Source organism: Channa argus, chromosome 3 (genome assembly GCF_033026475.1).
Source record: "Channa argus isolate prfri chromosome 3, Channa argus male v1.0, whole genome shotgun sequence".
NCBI classification, from domain to species: Eukaryota; Metazoa; Chordata; class Actinopteri; order Anabantiformes; family Channidae; genus Channa; species Channa argus.
In genome coordinates this window covers 2,105,888-2,125,945 of record NC_090199.1, presented here as the reverse complement: position 1 = coordinate 2,125,945, position 20,058 = coordinate 2,105,888, and the positions used below count along the sequence as shown (strand labels likewise).

Genomic DNA, 20,058 nt, shown 5'->3' with positions numbered 1-20,058 from the left:
TTGATATTGGTCTATAGTTGGCTAAATCACCTGGATCAAGACAGGGTTTTTTAAGTAATGGTTTGATTACAGCAACTTTATTGGCCTTTGGTACATAGCCTGTTTCTAAAGATAGATTAATCAAATCTAATATGAATGTGTCTATTAAAGGTAGAACATCTTTAAGCAATTTGGTTGGAACAGGGTCTAAAAGACATGTTGTTAGTTTTGAGGAGGCGATAGTTGAACTTAGCTCAGTGAGATCTATGGGTGAAAAACAGTCTAAGATGGATTGGGGCTTTATTGAGGATTCTAGAGCTGTTGTACATGAAGATCTATCTGTAATATTTGTAGGGAGGATCTGGTGAATTCTTTCTCTAATAGCTACAATTTTATTCATAAAGAAAGTCATGAAGTCATTGCTGCTCAGAGTTAAGGGAAAACTAGGCTCAACAGAACTATGGCTCTTAGTCAGCCTGGCTACAGTGCTGAACAGAAACCAGGGGTTGTTCTTGTTTTCCTCTATTAGTGCGGAATAATATGCTGTTCTGGCATCACGGAGCTTTTTTGTACATTTTTAAACTGTTTTTCCAGGCTAACCGGGATTCTTCTAAATTAGTGGAACCACTTCCTCTCTAATTTTCGTGACGCCTGCTTTAAGCTGTGCATTTGTGAATTGTACCATGGAGGTCGGCTCCTCTGATTCACTGCCTTCTTTTTCAGAGGGGCAACTGTATCTAGTATCATACGCAGTGAGGCTGCAGAATCGTCAACTAAATAATCAATTTGTACAGGAGTAAGATGGCTACTCACCATAGTATTGACACATGGTGGTGAAAAAGATGAAGAAATAATTTCTTTAAATGTATTCACAGCATTTTCAGATAAACATCTGCTGTAGTGGAATTTTTTCCTAACTGCTGTATAGTCCGTTATTGTAAATTCAAATGTTATTAGAAAATGGTCAGACAGAAGAGAATTATGAGGAAATACTATTAAATTATCAGTTTCAATGCCATATGTAAGTACAAGGTCTAACGTGTGACTAAAACAGTGAGTGGGTTTATTTACATTTTGGGAAAAACCAATTGAATCTAATAATGAATTAAACGCAGTTACTTTCAGCATCTACATGAATGTTAAAGTCACCCACTATAATGACTTTATCTGTACTAAGCACTAAATCAGATAGAAAATCAGAAAATTCTATCAAAAACTCTGAATAAGGGACTGGAGGACGGTACACGATAACAAATAATAGTGGTTTTTGAGTTTTCCAGTTTGCGTGTGAAAGGCTAAGAGTAAGAATCTCAAATGAGTTATAACTATGTTTAGGTCTAGGAATTATTGATAAGCTAGAGTGAAATATTGCTGCTACACCTCCACCTCGGCCTGTGCATCTAGGAACATGATAATTAATATGACTCATTTAAACTGACATATTCTTCCTGCTACAACCAGGTTTCAGTGAGACAAAATAAATCAATTTGATGATCATTTATTAAGTCATTTACTAACAGAGATTTAGAAGAGAGAGATCTAATATTTAATAATCCACATTTAATAGTTTTGGGTTTTGGTTCAGTATGAGCATTAGTCTTAACTTGTATTAGATTTTTATGATTAACTCCCCTTGTGTTCATTTTTGGTTTAAATAGTTTAGGTGGTCGTGGAACAGACATAGTCTGAAAAATTAGAATCCATAAGAGCTGCATTTTGTCTGCTGGTAACGTCAGATTCTATAAATATCTCGGACTGTTTATACCTGTGGATGTTGTCGGGTGTTGGAGCGGAGGATGCAGGAGAGGTGAGCACATCAGAGCCACAGGTGTTTTCAATGGTCAGTCAGTCTCCGGAGACTGAGACGCTGTGGACAATGTTCTCAGTCAACGTCCGTGATCCCAGAAAGTTCGGGTGCAGTCCATCTTGCTTGAAGTACTGAGGACGATCCCAGAAAAGATTGAAATTGTCCACGTAAAAGAGTCCGTGTGCGGAGACTTGTGGTTGAAGCCATGTGTGCAGGCTGAGGAGTCTGGAGAACCAGCCAACACCGCGACCCAGCGTGGGAACTGGGCCGGAAATGAAGAACCGTCTGTCGTGGAAACTCTCCAGTGAGTTGAAAAATGACACGAAGTCACGTTTCAGCAACTCAGACTGTTGGCGTTTGGTGTCATTTGTGCCAACGTGTATCACTACTTTTGTTGCTGTAGGATGTCTTTCAATCAGGTTTGGAATTTTCTCCGCTATGTCAGTGACTGTGGCTCCAGGAAAGCAAAACGTTTTAGCTGGTTTTAAGCGGACTTCTCTAACGATGGAGTCGCCAATAATTAGCATGGTCGGACCGGGAGGACGGTGCGGTGGAGAGGTGCGCCGAGGAGGAGCATGTGGATTCCTCTCTGGAGGCATGGTGTTGGTGGCACGTCTGGTCTGGCGAGGCCCCGGCAGCAGGCCCCGACCGCGCTGCCCGCGGGAAGTGGAGCCGTGTGGTATCTCACGAGGCAGGGAGTCACAGGGAACCGCCGCCGGGGAAGTCGGACTTTCCAGCTCTTCAAGAACAGTGAAACGGTTATCCATCTGGACCGGGGAAGGTGGTCCAATGGACTGGTTGACAAGATTAGCTGCAGCAGGTGTCGTCCGATGTCTCCTTTTAGCCGTAATCCAGGCCTCCTGTGTCAGCGGCGAGGAGCAGGCCCGTGTCGGGACAGGCCGTTGGTCATCCGACAGGGCCAGAAGGCCGCGGGTTGGCATCGCTATTCCAGCAGTAGCAACAGGGCCAGACCACGGCAGCGTGTCATCGGTGTCCTGGGTCACTGAACAAACAGCTGGGTGGATAGAAACTGTTTGTTCCATGTAGCTCGAGGTATTAAGAGCTGCGAGGTGCTTCGCTTGTGTGGTGGCAACGTTGGAAAACCCCAAGATAAGTTATTTTTTTTTTTCTTAGTTCGTTTTCCAAAAGTTTGATTGCTTCTTGCAACTGCGTGAAAACGTGTACACAGTTTGAACAGACCGCCATTTCGAAACTACGGAAGTGACGTCAAATGAATCTCAAAGGTCACACTCACCGGTAGCAACTAAGTTGGGGTTCAGCATCTTGCTCAAGGACACTTTGACACTTGACCAGAGGAGCTGGGGATTGAACCAACAACCGTGAGATTGGTGGACAACTGCTCTACCTTCCTGCGCCACAGTCGCCCCTAAGTCACCTCTCATTAGTATTTTTTAGTGTAGAAAATTTTTCAATTTTTCAAGCAAATGTGTCAAGCATATGAAGATGTCTGCTGTAATTTTGGGAACAATAGTGAAACAATATGATAAATTCAATTCATGAATTCAAACAACTTTATTGATCCCGAAATTGGAAATTGTGTTGCCTTGTTACAGCTGCTAGTAGAAAAGAAAACAAGAAACTTCCACCAAACCAAGACAATAAATAAGTAAAAGTACAAAATACTAATCAATAAGTAACAAAAACCAGCTAGAGGAATAAACATAAAAATAAAAATAATAAAGGAAATACAACAATCCTATTTGTCCATTTGGACCATTTAGTCCCCCTCCTTTTTTACAGAAGGGGGGTGAGTTGAACAGTTTAATGGCCACTGGGAGAAAGGATCTCCTGTGTTGTTCTGGGGTCGGTCAGTGAGGTGGTCCAAAATCCAGGCAAACTGGTCCAGGTCCGGGTGTGTAATCACTGGATCGGCCACTTTCAGTACTGGCACCAGGCATGATGTTTTCCATCACACAGGCACCCTCGCCAGCTCAAGGCTCAGGCTGAAAATGTGCTGCAGGATCTGGGGCACATGCTTTCAGTAACCTCTGGCTGACTCCATCAGGACATGCAGCCTTTGTGGGGTGAAGCCTGCATAGTTCTCTCCTCACCTGCTCTGCTGAGCCAGTGATGCTCTTCATGCCACTCTAAACTGCTCTGGTGTCCTTCTTTTGGAGCCTCTGTTTAAGCTTCCTTCTGTAAGCCTCCTTTGATCTTTGCTGACAGCCGTCTCTGGACCTTTCTCACTGCTTCCCTGTCACCTGACACCTTTTTCTAAAAACCTAATCAGAAGTTTGATCAATAAGTAAAGGATTCAGTAGGTGCAATCCCTATTTTAATATAGGGAAGTCAGCAGGAAGTGTGAAAGCATTAATGTATATTTACAGCGTTCACACTTCCTGCTGACTTCCCTATAATAAAATATTTCTCTGCTTCTAGTTGAAAAACTCCTCCAGATGACATCACCCGGAGGCTTTTTTTTAATCATTAGGTGTTTAGATGATGCCATCTGGGGGAGCTCTGGAAAAGCAGGTCAACAATGATTACAACCTCCATAGTATGGGCAACAAGATGACATAATCTGACCTGAAGGTTTCCTCAAGTGATGTCATCTGGAGGCAGAAGTAGAGAGATATTTTGATATAGGGAAGTCAGTGGTAGCTTAATGATATTTATGTACATCTACTACCTAAGCTAGAACCAACAGAAGCAAGTTCAAAGTCGCCCTTTAATCAAAGCGTGATTATGTGTGAATTTGTACCCAGTGTCAGTAAGTTATAAAGTCAAATGTAAATTGATTTTGTTAAATCTGAGGCACTAAATACCAACCCTAACACTGATTATGTTATTTATTGCATACAGTCAGTTCCAGAAGTATTTGAACAATGACAAAGTGTATTTTTGCATCTGTACACAGGGAGGGAGGAAACTAGTTTGGTCATGTGCATGGATTTCAATCCAGTTATTTTCTAAATCAGGGATATTGTCCAAAATTGTCCCCCAGGTGCTACAGCATGTGACTGTATGCTGTACACATGTTGTCCCACCTGCTCTAAATCAACACTTCTGTGAACTGTGGCTGGTCAACTGTGCATGCACGAAATCAATGGTGGAATTAGAGCTTATTGCATTGTGATTTTTTTTAAATGAGAAACATGACACCCAGTGAAGCTGAGTGTTCAGCTGATGTCTTTCTAATAGAAGAAGACTTTGTTAAACCCTTTGAATTATATTTGACTCAGTGGCCCATGTGATCAGTGGAACAGAATTTGACATTTTGAGTTTTCAAGTTTCATGCACGGTGCTCACAACGATTTAGTTTCTGTTTTCTGTTTTAGGGCGTTCAGCTCCTTTTGTCAGCACCATTTAAGGTGAGGACTCCTGTGATCCTCATCATGTTTTTGTTCCATTATCTATCTATCTATATATCTACAGTATCTATATGTTCAGTATCACTGCGGTTATTATTATTATTATACCCATCTTTAATCCTCCATGCTGATGCTGCTTTTAAAGATGACTGCACTGTGCTGGAAAGCTCTTCTGATCGTGTTCCTGTCTGCTGGAAACAGCTCACCTGCTCTGGGCAAAAATCAACTGGCAAGAATTGTAGATGAAATTCTAAACAGGTGAGTCAACTTACTCTAGAATACAGAGGGGAAATCATATAGGCCTGAATATAACAGAACCATAATATGACTTTTTGGTGATAAACGCATTTTAAAGAAAGCAACTTTGAGCAAACTTGTGTGTAGATGTAAATAGTCGCTTATATAGTAAAGATGTAGTATAGATGTACAACTTTAATGTCAGTTTAATATAAAACTTGTAAAAATGTAAAAATATTACCCAAAGTTGTTGTGTCTTTCTAACCTTCAGACTGTTTCTGGTTAATGTATGATCAGTGCATCTTTCCATCTGACCTTTTTTAATGGTCTTTAAATGACACTGTGAAACGAGGAACTAGGAATCAACCTACCAACCCTGGGATTCAAGGGCGATGCTCTACCGACTGACCCCTCTTCTGTTCACTATCAACCAATGCAACTCAACCAGTAACATCTGTATCTGTTTGCTTTGGCAGGTATAGACCGAGTTACGAGGCAAAGTCCACTACAGGACGAGTAACAACGTAAGTGAACGTTAGCATTAGCACTTTAAAAACAACACTTACGGTGCACCTTATAGCAAAGAGATATGACAGAAAAAATTCCCAGGGCAAGTGATAAATATCCACAAGAACCAGAGACTGACACAAGTTGGAACATCCAGAATACAGAACATTATTCTCACTTTTTCTATTTCATCCCAGAGTTACACGTCATTTTACATCATGAGTAACTTATAACCACAGTCCATAGTTTAGTTTAATTGGTTGATCAATAAATATTGTCAAACCCTTCACTTCATATACAGTTTTAAAGCTGTGACATTGTGTTTCATTTTGTTTTTTACATCTGTTTCCTTTGACAGAAGATACCCCATGTTCAGTCTGGCTGTGAGCCTCCCATACGACAAAGAAAAGCAAATGTACGACTTCAGCTCCCTTGACAGTGGTGAAGAAGTGAGGAGAACGATTCTGAACTGTGACGTGTACACTGGCAGGAGAGTGGTGGCCGCCACAGTTCTGAGATGGCCAAATGTTCTGAGTCAGTGTCCTGATGGATATGTGCCATGGCCTCATATTCTGAAAAAATGTCCTGCATGGGTTAGGACATGGTCTGATGTTAACAAAGGGTGTTCTGACAACGTTCCCAAAGGTACAGCTGATCACGCAGAGTACAGGACTCTACAGAAACTCAACACCTTGGCCAACAATGATAAAAGTAGTGATTTGTTACTTTTCTATGTTCTTGCCTCCCCGTGCGATAAAAGATGTACAAGTGAAACAAGTCACAGGAGCATTCTCAACAGTATAAATCAGATTGTGAATTGGGTTAAATACGCTGTCGTGTTTTCTGATGTATTCCAACCCCGTGATGGTCCCAAAATACCTGAGACTGAGCTATGTGACTCCCTCATTCGTCTTGGTACCAACCAGGTTAACAAACGGTCCATTGGTTTGAACAACATATTCCGATGTAATGGAAATCCAGTGCAGTGCACAAGCTGCTCTAGTAATAATCAAGTTTCACCTTACTGTTACTCAGATGAGGCTTCAAGCCCCAACTTACCCCCAACTTGAGGTACTTGTATTTTAATGGAGTATTTTGACTTCATGCTTATTTTATTTTTACCCTCTTATTATAATTGAGAGTTAAATGTTGTACTTTTACTTCTCTACATTTATATTACAGCAAAAAAAAAGGTCAATTGAGGTAATAACTGGTGATTTATTATCATGGATTACTGGATAATGGACAAGTAGTCCTTCGCTCCTACATGTGATACAACTTATATATTCATTATAATTAGCATATTATATTATACATTAACTCCTACATTTAATCTCTAACCACTACGAATCTTTGATAAATCCCTGTTACTGTCTCTGTAATCATCTGATCTTCTTTTCTTTCTCTATTAAAGCATCTTATCTGTCTGTGTGTCATCATTTTGTAATCGCTGCATTAACATTTCAAACTTTAGATCCTGGACACTTAACAGCCCTGTTTAAGAGGTAGCACCACTTTTATTTTCTTAAACCTTCTTTTTCATTTCGTGCAAGTTGTGAAATGTAAATGCAATTCATGGTGGAGGACAGCAGCAGAAAAATAAAGCAAAAAAATACAGTAGGCAATGGATATAAAAGGTTAAAGGTCACTGCCAAATTGTCCTTGTCTCTCTCTGAGACTGTCCTCCTATAAAATAAGACTAGGTGGGTTCTTTGTATAAGGGAAACATAACCCACACAAACATAACACAGTCACCTGCTGTTTGGACACAGAAAATCTTGCCCTCAGGTTGGAGGGATTTAGATGGATCAACAAAGCAGAAGACTTTCTTTTTATCCAATCAGTCCCTGCACTAATGAAGCAGCTCTCACCCTTCAGTCCTTGCTGCATTGTTTTGTTGCTTCCTCTTCGTCTTCACCTATGTTCATTGCTGTTTTGTCTGCCATTGCCTTCACTCCTCCCCACAGTGCTGGAACACATTTAACCAATACTGCAGATTGATGAACCTTGTGACTCTTCTGCGTATGTAGCACTGATCCCCCCTGATAAATGATGAAGAAATGTCTCATCTGTGTTAAAAGGTTCCTCCACACAAGGAGTTTTGAAATGATTCAAGACACTAAACTTAACTCCAGGTTGAGTTGCCTTGTTAAAATAATAGGTACACTCACCTTTTTGTTGATGTTCATCCTCTGGATTTGGAGCCACAAAATGCAAAAATGTGGCAGCATATGAAAAATGTTTGTGTGTTTGTGTTTGAAGCTGCTCAGTGCAACCAAAGTCTGAGCTGTAGCCACTGAGCAGCTTCCAGATCAGGACTAGATTGATGTTGCCTGGCATGAGACCCAACAGATGTGACTGCATGGCCTGCCAGATCTCTGTGCAGCCAAACGAGAGGTGATAACATCCTTTAACATTAAGCTCCATGGGAACATTTATCCAGTTTATGGCACATGTGTGTATAGGTGACTAGAAACTCAAGCAGGGAGTTGATGTTCTTAGTTTACTGCCAATGTGATGTTATCTAATAAGTTTAATTAGGCAATTTACGATCAAGTTGTCAAAATCATAACTAGACTTCCACACATCTGTAAACAAGACCAACACAGATAAAAGCAGACAATACAAGCAGCAGGTATACAGTGCTGTAACACAGTAATAATCATAAAAAGGAATTTGATAGTTTGAAGAATCCATCAAGTGCTGTTCAGAGCAGCATTTACAGTATGGACTTTAATTCTGTAGAAAAAGGCTTCACAGACTTTTTAATTTTGGGTTTAATATTGAACATGAATCCGCTCTAATATGCTGCCAAGCCCAACTTTTAAGTATTTAAGCAGTTCAAGGTTTAACAGCGCAGTCAGAGACAGCAGTCAGTGTTTACTCTGTCACTGGTCTTATCTGCATTCAAACAAGTGAATACAGTAGAAATGTATAAGTAGAAACCAAAGTCAGACCACAGTCAGTAAAAGGTTGTGCTGCAGTGCAACTATAGGTATAGAAAATGGAATCATTTGTATAAAGTGATGCACTGATGCAGTGATTTATGTGGAATTGAACAAACACTTTGTACTTTAAGTGTAAAACCAACGATCTACTTTAGGAGTAAAGACTAGTTTTATAAAGACATATTTTATCATGAATTCTCAGCAGCTCAAAACCAAACTGCATCACCCTGAACACTGCTGGGCTGGCACTCTTCCAACATCATAATAAAGTTTGTCGATGACACCACCGTGGCAGGACTGTTCTCGGGCAATAGCAAGTCCTACTACAGGCAGGAGGTTCAACATCTGGCTGAATGGTGTAAAGACAACAATCGGATTTTAGACACCACTAAAACCAAACAGGTAATTGTGAACATCAGGACATCGAACACAAAGTGCCCGATGACCATCAAGGGGGAAGAGGTGGAAAAGGTGGACTCCATTAGGTTCCTGGGTTTTCACATCACAGAGTCTGACATGGTCACTGAACGTCTCCAGCCTGATAAAGAAAGCTCAACAGAGACTCTTCTTCCTGAGAAGGCGGAAACAGGCCGGTCTGCCATCTCAGCTGCTCACAAACCTTTACAGGAGCATCATAAACAGGCATCCTCTGCTGCACTGTCTAGTATGACAGCCCCACAGAGGACAAGAGGAGGGACCTGGCCTAGCACAAGGGGTCATAGAGGGCTCACTGCCACCCCTGGACACTGTAGGACCGATGAGACCCACACGGGACACTCTCTGTTCGTTCCCCTGCCATCATGAAATAGACACGGGGCCCTAAGATCACAAACTACACAGATGAGAAAGCTTCTTTCCCAGAGCTGTAGCCTCTATCACCCCCCACACACATACAGACAAACCCAACACATGACACAACTGAAAGTCGATGTCCACAACGTGCAATACTGTCTTTAACACCCCAAACACAAACACACACACAGACTGACTGTAGGGTCAAAATTGTGCAATATTGTCTGTGCAATAATGTCCACACTGCTACTTTGACTGATTGACTGACTGTTTTTATTGTCTTTACTATTTTACGTTTTAATGTAATATGCTGCTTCCTCTCAGACGGTTCCTTAATCACTCAATGAAACTGCATTTGCAAAACATAAGTTTATGCAAAGGGACGATTGTATCTTTGACTTATCTCTCCCACAGCATTTCATCACATACATGTCTGCACATCACTACAACGGAGTTCAAAAAGCTGCGGTGTGATTCAGTCCTTCATGGTTTGCTTCAGCTGAAATCTACCTCCTCAATCTGCAAATCATCATGAACTGTGAGACTTGTTTTGACTGGTTTTACCACAACACACAACTTCTCACGAAGGCTGTGAAGCTCTCCACAGGCCTCTTCAATCTTAAAGAAAGGTGATGGTATTTAGATTAAAATATTCAAAATAAATATATGTGGAATTAGTAAAAAATACTAATCAAACAAACCCTTCAGAACACATGTGTTTTCAACTAGGGGCGACTGTGGTGCAGGAAGGTAGAGCAGTTGTCCACCAATCTCACAGTTGTTGGTTCAATCCCGGCTCCTCCAGTCACATGTCGAAGTGTCCTTGAGCAAGACACTGAACCCCAACTTAGTTGCTCCCGGTGAGTGTTGGCCAGCTGCATAGCAGCTCCCCCATCGGTGTATGAGTGTGTGTGTGTGTGTGTGTGTGTGTGTGTGTGTGATTGTGAGTGTGAATGGGTGAATAAGAAGCAGTGTAAAGCGCTTTGAGTGCCAATAGGTAGAAAAGTGCTATATAAGTGCAGAACATTTACATTCAACTACAGCAAGGTGGCATCAGTGGTTCTGAGGTATCAGTAACTACTGGGCAGGTTCAGAGGATGAATGTGAATATTCACCCCACTGGGTATTTCAGAAAGCATCTCCAAGCCGTGACAATTAAAGCTAAAACTAAAAGGCAGGTAGAGAAATTCTGCCACTGCCTGTAGCTGTAGCACAGGGAGAAACTTCCTTCTTCTGATGTTATCGTTTCATTGACCTGTAGAAACATTAGATGATAGCATGAATCTAAATGCTGGTGAGAGTTGAACAAAGCGCTCTGCTCTCGAACTGCTAAGAAAAAGTTTATAGCTTTTGTTGGTTTTATTTAATCAGACAGTTGAAAATGGATTATAAAACACACTAAAGAAGAAAAACAATTAATTATTGGGAATATTTGAGCACAGAATAATATTTGAATCAAATTTAAAGGACACAGGTCAAATTCAACAGTTAAACTGGTTCGACGCATGAAATTTACTTTAAAAATACAATAGGCTTAATTTTGTAGTAAGTCTTTCCAGCATTGTTCTGTACCAACACGCTCAGCTTGATGCAGTGACAAAGGAGAGAGGGGAGTGTTTTTTCACAAAAATCTCAGGAACATATTGAGCTACTTTCTTCAGATTTGGGAGAAATTTCAAATTGAACTTAAAGATGAACGGATTAAATTTAGGTTGTCAAAAGTTAACAGTTACTGACTTCACGTCTGTTCCAACAGAACATCTCAGAAATGTCTGGAAAGAATTTCTTCACATTTGGCACTTGGCTTCATGATGTCAAAGGTCATGTCCTTTAAAAATACTCTAAAAAGTCTCTAACAGAGGACAGCATGTGTCTGACTGAAAATGTCAACATAGCCATAACCTTCCTCTTCTTAAAAAATAGACATTATACGTCTTTATCACGTTTTAAAGTTTTCATTACATATTATGAATGAGTCTAAAGTGAAGGTGAAGTACCAGTTGACTTGTTGTCTATGGCAAACAACCAAAATGCACTAACTTACTTTTCTACATAGATTTTGGGACAAAGACACTGTAGCAGGATATGATATGATTCTTTCTATGGTAGATTATGCATGAACTGATCTGGAACTCACAGTAAGTAGGTAAAGTGCAGTTTTCAGGATTATTTACTTCTAAGTATTTAAAGTGCTTAAATGTGCAGTGTGTCATGTAAAACCTACACTTGTTCACTAATATATATTTTTAGTCTGTTTGTTAAATAAAATATTTAAATAATTTTAGTTTTACCTTATTAAATGATCATGAGATGCATTAGTTTTTTCTAAACTTCCTCTTTTTTCTTCCTTCATATTAGGGTATGGTGTTCTTGTGAGGGGTTTGGTTTGGTCTTTGTGTTCTCTATAAAAACTAAACACTTCCCCCTTAAAGTGTTCACTGAGAAGAAACCAGGAGCCTCTGTCAGACAGCTTCTCCCACCAAACCAGGTTCATCAACTCTAAAATGACCGTACACATATGATGATGATTTTTATCCTGATCTTTCTCAACTGTGCAAGAAATATCAATATTAATGCCTTTGATTTGTGTTGTATTGCAGCGTGTAAGAAGCAGCAGATCAGCAACAGCAGTGAAGGTGAGTAATTAATTTATTGTCTCAGGAGACTTTGCCTCAGTCAAAATACTTAAAATTGTATCTTCATTTTTGTCAATTATGATTTGTGGTCACCATGGTCAACACCAACTGTTTCCTTTTTATTACTATTATTACGTTTATCTAGTTGTTGTCACAGTTTATCATATGCCTTATGAAAATGATGTGCATTGAAACTTCTGTGTCCACACCGCTGATCTGTGGACAGATGGCTGGCCTGTGCTGGATGACCGTGGGGCTGGCGTTGCTGCTGTCTGCTGGAAACAGTTTGGCTGCTGTGGACCGAACCTGGCTCACAAGTATTATAGAGGGCATCAAGGACCAGTAAGTCCCAGCAAATTTTAAAACAGTGACTAGAGATTTTCATAAAGCGATGATGTAGTATTCATCTGTTTTCTGTCAGGCAGGAAAACATAACATTGAGGATTCATCATTAACATGAACAAATTGAAATCTATCAGATAGATAAGATTTAAACCAACCTAGTTCAGTTCCTTTAATCCCAATTTCATGTTCCAGTCTCTGTAATAAAATGTTGTGATCAATGGTATCAAATGCAGCACTAAGATCTAACAGAACAAGTATAGAGATGAGTCCAGTATCTGAGGCCATGAGAAGATCGTTGGTGACTTTTACCAGTGCTGTTTCTGTACTATGATGAACTCTAAATCCTGACTGAAAGTCTTCATACAAATTTACCTGTACAGGTGGTCACATAATTGTTTTGCAAATACTTTTTCAAAGATTTTAGAAATAAAAGGGAGATGAGGTAATAATTGAAGTTAGCTCAGCGAGATCTATGGGTAAAAAGTCGTCTAAAATGGATTGGGGCCTTATCGATGACTCTAGCACTGCTGTACATGAAGATCTATCTGTAATATTTGGGGGGAGGATCTGGTGAATTCTTTCTCTAATAGCTACAATTTTATTCATAAAGAAAGTCATGAAGTCATTGCTGCTCAAAGTTAAGGGAAAACTAGGCTCAACAGAACAATGGCTCTTAGTCAGCCTGGCTACAGTGCTGAACAGAAACCGGGGGTTGTTCTTGTTTTCAAGATGCTCATTGAAACATCACCTGATGTTTCCATTTGGCAGGTATCTACTAGGCAACACCTTCAGTCTCGTTGTGAACATCCCACAGAACCAGAACCCGGACAATCTTCAGGAGGTCCTAAAAGGCGACTCCGCAGACAAAGTTAAACAAGCTGTGTCACGGGGTCAAGTGTACCAAGGCAGCAGGGTGGTTGCAGCTGCACAACCAGAGGCCTTGTCACGAGTTCTAGAAAACATGCAGCCCCTCATTAAAAGCAGTCAGGGTAATTTCCTCATCATCTACTCTGAAGAATCCCCATGTGGGTCAACGTGCACAAACACAAATGTGGGAAGTATAGCCAGAAAGATTAATGATGTCACTAAGAACTGGAGTGGTTATGCATTTTTGTTTTCTAAAGTAGCAGCTGGTCCTGATGCTGACACGTCTCAACTGGCTCAGTCCTTTAAACAACTTACCATTTCCAAACTCGGGCTTGAAAACTTATTCCGCTGTTATCAACCTGGAGATGACGCTTTTCAGTGCATCAGCTGCTCCTCAGGTAGAGGTGTTACACCAACTTGTCTTGCTAACACATCCCCATCAAATCAAGAACAGGCTGGAGACGCTGGTATGAGAAAAGAGAAAGGTGGAAGATGGGGCAAGCGTAGAAGGGGTGGTAGGCGTACAGGTGGTAAGGTTAGGAAAGGAACAACAAGAAGGGGTAAAGGTAGGTTTGGAAGACGAGGCAAAGGTATGAGAAAGGGGAAAGGTGGAAGATGGGGCAAACGTAGAAGAGTCGGCAAACTTAGAATAGGCAGGTTTATAGGCAAACTTTGGGGAGAGTAAAAAAAAAACATGGGAGCTGCAGTGATTCAGGTGAAACGTCTGTAAGAACCTGAGCAACGACCAATAAAGCTGAAAAAACATGCACTTGTTTCTCTTTCCACCCATTTCACTTCCTTATACAAAACTTTTTTATTCATCTGTGAAACAACCAAGGACCCATTTATATTGATTACAATAAATTCTTTTTTGTTCTTGTTGTCAATAACTTCCATGAAAAAGCAAATAATGCAGCATGAAAAGAGCAATGGAGCGTTAGGATGTCTTTTTTCTCAGCTTCTAATTTTAATTTTCTTTCGAATTTGAAGTAATAATCTTTATTTACATCTATAAATTGGAGCCAAAGTGTAAAATAGAGACAATGTTTGACGTGTCCTCTGGAGTTTTATGGTTGTGTTTTTTTCTTCTGTAAAGCTGGTTGAAATCTCATTAAAGCTTTGCTCTGCATCCATTAGATTTTGTCTGTGCATGTGTCATTCTACGTATCGTCTGTTTGATAGACTTTGTGTTGTGTGCGACATACAGTTCAGTACATTACAGACTTCTGAAAACTGGACAATATGTTTAGATCTTTAGTAATTCTGTAAAATTAAAGTAAATCTGGGAGAAAACTAAACGTATATCTTGTTTTGCGTTGGCATGCACGGCGTTGGATTGGTCAGTTGTGAGGAGAAATCCTCAAATGAGGACACCCTCATGTTGTTGTCCACATTCACAGCACAATGGCAGAGCTTCCATTTCTTATTTCTTACACACGGAAATCAGAGGTTTTTGTTCCAAAACCTGTTTAAATTGTTACCGAGACACATAAGAGTATTAAAACACATTGAGATTTTCCTTCTTTGTGAAGTTTTTCTACCAAAACATACTGTGTAGGGCTGTGTGCAAAACAAATACTGCCACTACAAAGTACATTTCCAGTATATAAGCAGATCACAATGAAGCATTTATTGGCCGAGTCACAAGTAAAATCATCAAATTAATGGCAATTCCATAAAGTCACATTACAAAGTAACCTGTTAATTACATATTTCAGCTAATTGATTAGTTAATATTAGTTTTTAACTGTAGTTTAATTCTTTTAGCATAAGAAGCCTGTTAAATAAGCACCTGGTATGATTGTATCCTCCCAACATAATTCATTATTTTAATAAGGACAAAAACTCTCAGTATCCGTGTTACACACTTTCATCTGTCCATTTTCCTTCCCACTCCATTCAGTCATCATCCAGGTCTACTTCTGTGTAGGAACAAGCTCATCGATGTCTCGGTTGGCCTCCAGCCTTTTCTCCATGGCGATGAGCAGCTTGGCCCCGTCCACCAGCTGCTGGGTTAGTACCACCTCGCTCAGGCCGAAGGTTGCAGCATTGCTCACACGATACAGCGCCGGGGATTCTGGGAATTGAAAAAGTACATTTGAAGCTCGACTGCTGTTTAGCTGATCCACGAGGCCGCAGAGCTGAAGCAAGAACAATGTAGAACAGCAGCCACAAAGTAGGAGTTCTGGTGTGATATATAGGGAGAGATTATCTTCTTAGGAGATGTACTTAATGATAATTTAATATTCAATGATCATTGAATCATTAAAAGTGGGATTCGAACAGGCTCAACAACTACATTGTTACATTATCAGAAACAGGTGTGTTGACCTGGAGTTTAGTGAAGCTGAAACAGCACTGGAAGTTCTTCCCTCTGTACCTGTTTTGTCCATGTGGACCCTCAGTCTCTTCAGGACATCTTGGATCCGTTTGTGTTTAGGAAGGTGTTGCAGTTTGAGATCAACACTGATCCTCAGACCTGTCCCCACATCAGCCGGAGAACTCGTCACCCATCCCAGCTGCTGCTTCCAGGTGAACGGGTGTCTGAACTCCCTGTAATACGCCTCCAGCTGGGGCCACAGAGGAAACAAGCAATAAGCAGTTTGATGAAGATCAAAGGTCTTAAAACTGACTTTGCTACAGAGCTCAGCTTTTCCCACTGGAGGAACTTTGTGGTTTTTCTAGGGGACAGATATCAGAGATGAAAAACAGTCCCAGTCTATGACTCATCACTGACCTTTTCCAGGTTGATACAGATGCATTTAAACGCCTCTGTGATGTTGGCATCATCTCGCGTCGACACCAGCCTGAGGTGGTCGTCTATGTTGACCCAGACCACTAGGCTGCCATTTTGACTCACCCTGCAGCAAAGAGTCATGGGACATGATGTGAGTCTCATGAGTCTCATCCAACACGTGACTTTGACTGTTTTTTTCAGCATTTCATGCCTTATAAACATTGAGGTGACTGGTATAAAAGTGTGTGGGTTTTATATTATTATATTTTGGGTGAAACCTTTATTTAGTCCTTGTCCTTTGTAGTTTTACTACCTGAGCTACAGCCTCACTCTAACAAAGCAGACGGTTGCAGACTGACCAGACTGCCCTGGCATCAGGCCAGTCTCGGGCCACGCCAATACGCAGCTGGGTGGAAGACGGAAGGTTCGGTTTCAGCTCTCTCTGCTGCTCTTGGTTGAGCTCCTCCAGTAAGTGGAGTTGCCCTGACAACTGCTCCTGCAGCCGATGCAAAGCTGAAAAAGAGAGGAGATGCTGGTCGGCTGGTTTACTGGATAACAACTGGACAACACTGGACTCATCATATGACTGCTCCCTGCTGGTCAGCTTTCACGTTTACTTTCTTTTTTCAGTCTGGGTTCACTTTTGTCGTCTTTTTATCCTCAACTAAAAAAAGTCCGGTCCGGTCTCAAACAAACCCTGGACCCTGTGCTGTGCTGGGAATGTGATCTGACCTCAATCAGACAAATTCAATCCATCCAATAGTTTAGCTTTAGCTAAATTTCCTGTGCAAATACTACAATAAGCACATGCTAACTGTGCCTTTGCATGTTGCTTAGGAGTACACTACAGTGCAGTACCTCCCCTGGCCAGTGTGAGGAGCTGTCTGCGCTCTCCCCGGCTGCAGTGTGTTGGAAAGCAGAAGTCTTCAACACCTCGAACGATGCTCACCTCACAGCGTACAGCGTAGGACCTGTCCAAGTCATCACCCCCCTGCACACACGAGCATCAAAGCTTATTAGTGCCGACAAATTGGTGCAAAAAATACTTGGCAGCATGATGTTGAAATTAAGGTTTTGCTATCACTGACAAAACTGCAGCTCTTCAAATCCATTAAATTAGCTGTAAAACAACAGTGCAAGTTTGAAAAGTGAACAATATGTCATCAACTCAACATCGGTAAGTGCTCACTGGCCTGATCAGATACCTTCAAGTTGTCATAGTTAAAATCACTCTCTGGTGTCTCGCTGGTGATCTTGTGCTTGTGATACGCTTCAATGACTCGGTCGAAGAAGTCACAGAACAAGATGTAGGACTGGGCATCACCGGCAAGGCACCCGACAGATACAGGACCTGAACATTCACCTTCAAACACAAACATGACAGATCGATGATCGATACTTTTAAACTGTACAGTCAGTGTCAGGAAGGTAACCCACTTCCAAATATGTTTACATTTTTTGTTCCAAAGGGGCAATTGAGAACTCAGACGATGGTGCAGCTGCCATTTCAGGTGCTGAGGCATCTTTGGGTTCAGTCTCTTCCCCAAAGATGCTGTGACACACTGGAGTAGCCAGGGATCAAACCACTAATTGTGTGACTAGTGGATCATCAGTTCTATCTCCTGGGCCATAGCTGCACTATCGTACAGAAAATGAACGGGACAACTGAAGTCTGCACTAAATAGTTTCTTTAATCCAGACAGACCCGAAAGATATTCAGTCATATTTTAGCCCCACATCATGGCCGACTACTAAGAAATAGCCAGATTTAATATAGATAAACTGCACATCAAATGGAAACCAGAGTGGGCTCAGTGTCCAGTTAAAAACTTGTTCCCAGGTGGATTTGTTGGATTTCTGGCATGTCAGAAATTTTGGGAGGCAGTTATGTGAACAAGTTCAACCCATGGTCCCATTTTGGAATTGACTCTCGCTATAAACAGTAACAGATAGTTTTAATAATTTTGGAGTCATATCTGAGATATTGTGGCTTGAATTGCAGTATTATTACTGCTGGAAAAACATTTTTTTGGAAAATGTGTTGAGAGCCATATGCGCCACTAACCAAATTCAAAAATTAAAATAAGTTCATAGACAACAGCAAAAAGGTTATAATATTTGCATCAGTTCCTTTGTAAATTATTTAAATTATGGTCAGCTGAAAAACAGGTTTATGAAAGCAGCTTTTCATCTACAACTCAAATATATTCCTTGTTTTACGGGTTTAGTTGGTGTTTGAATGTCTGTAACTGTCAGTTCTTTCCTGATTATTTCTTAATTTTTTTGTCCCTCTGATTTTCTTGACTGTCTTCATTACATTATGTTGACATGACAGTGACATCACCTGGATCTTCGAGGCCCTGTCGGATGACATCATCGAAGATGACTCCGCTGTTGGTGCAGCGGTTGAACTGTCGACGGTACATAGCCGGTGTGAGGATCCGTCCCATCCAGGTAGAGTTCCTGCTCAGGTCAGGAAACTCCTCCTCAGGGGAACCTCTCCTCAGGTGGAACTGGGACATGGGGTCAGGGGGAACCAAACTCTAAGCACACAGGAAATCGTCACAGAGGAGACAGAATGAGACCACAGGTTTTCTGTGGCTGTTGTTTGCCACAGTGTCTGTAATGAAGCTTAGTGGATTCGAGACATAGGCCGTTAAAACTGGGAACAAACTTTATTTTTGCTTTTTCCTTGTGGAAATGATACATTCTGAATAGATGAGACAGGAAGTGACATAATGGCCGTGGTTAATGCAGTTACAATGGATTCCAGGAAATAACTTCAGCTGTTACTTTAGCAGAAAACATTCTCAGTAGATATCACTGCTCATTCATGCTAACTGTTCCTCAGCTATAAGAGATTACTAACATGCTGTTTTACCTCCAAAATCGGTCGGTACCTTGTCTCCATAGGAAATTCAACTGGAGCTGTAACAAACGTACAGAAATTCATTTCATTTTAGTTGTTTAACCAAGTAATTATTCAGTTTAACTGGGGAATCCTAAAAAATGTCAAAACTAAATCTTAAAATGTATTATTCCTCTAGGAAATTGTGATGGGTGCAAAAACAAAGCACATAATCATCAGTAAAACAGTTGCGTATTCGGTCATTTAATTTAACGGATTCAGTGCTAAATAGAATGTGAACTTTTGGGTTCAGGTAAATTATACATTTTCCCACTGTTTTCTGCACATTTTCTCTCAAAATGAAAGACCTTTGACATTATGAACTACAGCATCATGTTTTTAAACCAAGTAGATTCTATTGTTTAAGGATATGAACCTTTTCACCGTATCTGGGTAAAACAAAGCCTTAATCAGTGGGTTACCACAGACTATAAAAGTTAATGTCCTGAGTGAAAAAAACACTGAGGCATGTGGTGAAAATACTCACGTTTGACCTTCCACATGTTGCCGTTGAGGTGGCAGAGACAAACGGACGGCAGCATAACAAAAGAACTAAGAATAGTCGTGTTTGTCCTGAGCGGCTCGGCCCGCAGCCTGCAGGAGTCCAGTTACAGTCCAGACAGTGCCCACCTTTAAATAACTGCACACAACGCAGCTGCATGTGTCTGTGTGAGAGAGTTTGTGCAGAGAATGTTTGACATCATGTTTGTGCTCCAAAATAAGACACACTAAACCCTGTTAGTTAGTGTTAATGTCAGTGTTATGCTGCAGGTAAACCAGTTTGGCTCCTCGGGCTCTGCTGCTGTATGCACCATCTGATTAGACTAGAGACATCAGCATCTGTTTGCCGTTTGGCAACAAAGCAACAGTTTGACAGTTATTTGGAAGAGAAAATGAAGGTGAACGTAATGTTTCATACCTAAAATGTCATTAGCGTTTTTGGCGCGTTCATTTTGTGCTTTC

The 20,058-nt window shown here is 40.9% G+C and overlaps 2 protein-coding genes and 1 long non-coding RNA gene across 4 annotated transcripts; 2 read left to right on the top strand and 1 right to left on the bottom strand.

Moving 5' to 3' along the window:
• The first annotated feature begins 1,659 nt into the window (after positions 1-1,659).
• LOC137124515 (uncharacterized) lies at positions 1,660-7,289 on the top strand. 2 transcript variants are annotated; one of them, XR_010913963.1, is made up of 5 exons: positions 1,660-2,344; positions 2,459-5,118; positions 5,264-5,376; positions 5,832-5,879; positions 6,221-7,289. It is a non-coding gene; the product is annotated as an uncharacterized lncRNA (long non-coding RNA). The 2 variants fall into 2 exon arrangements; XR_010913962.1 differs by having other exon boundaries at positions 1,674-5,118.
• A 4,704-nt stretch (positions 7,290-11,993) lies between these two features.
• Positions 11,994-14,774, top strand: LOC137124490 (uncharacterized). The gene is made up of 4 exons (XM_067499565.1): positions 11,994-12,090; positions 12,203-12,238; positions 12,465-12,580; positions 13,352-14,774. Exons 3-4 carry the CDS (start codon positions 12,465-12,467, stop codon positions 14,133-14,135), a joined length of 900 nt encoding a protein of 299 aa, XP_067355666.1. The 5' UTR covers positions 11,994-12,090; positions 12,203-12,238; the 3' UTR covers positions 14,136-14,774.
• Positions 14,775-15,005: 231 nt separating this feature from the next.
• Positions 15,006-19,784, bottom strand: zgc:172076. The gene is made up of 9 exons (XM_067499543.1): positions 19,583-19,784; positions 19,069-19,115; positions 18,532-18,730; positions 17,393-17,550; positions 17,046-17,178; positions 16,547-16,700; positions 16,188-16,311; positions 15,831-16,020; positions 15,006-15,527 (listed from the first exon to the last, which is right to left on the bottom strand). The coding sequence occupies exons 1-9, from the start codon at positions 19,635-19,637 to the stop codon at positions 15,367-15,369; spliced, it is 1,221 nt and encodes a 406-aa protein (XP_067355644.1). The 5' UTR covers positions 19,638-19,784; the 3' UTR covers positions 15,006-15,366.
• Positions 19,785-20,058: the final 274 nt, after the last annotated feature.

Bases quoted from the DNA above. Each gene is read 5' to 3' on its own strand.
- LOC137124490 (XM_067499565.1), top strand. From the start codon at position 12,465: ATGGCTGGCCTGTGCTGGATGACCGTGGGGCTGGCGTTGCTGCTGTCT. The intron at 12,581-13,351 runs GTAAGTCCCAGC...TCCATTTGGCAG, and splicing joins ATAGAGGGCATCAAGGACCA to GTATCTACTAGGCAACACCT.
- zgc:172076 (XM_067499543.1), bottom strand. From the start codon at position 19,637: ATGCTGCCGTCCGTTTGTCTCTGCCACCTCAACGGCAACATGTGGAAG. The intron at 17,551-18,531 runs GTGATGTCACTG...TTGTGTTTGAAG, and splicing joins ACAGGGCCTCGAAGATCCAG to GTGAATGTTCAGGTCCTGTA. The intron at 16,312-16,546 runs GTCAGTCTGCAA...TCTTTGCTGCAG, and splicing joins CCTGATGCCAGGGCAGTCTG to GGTGAGTCAAAATGGCAGCC.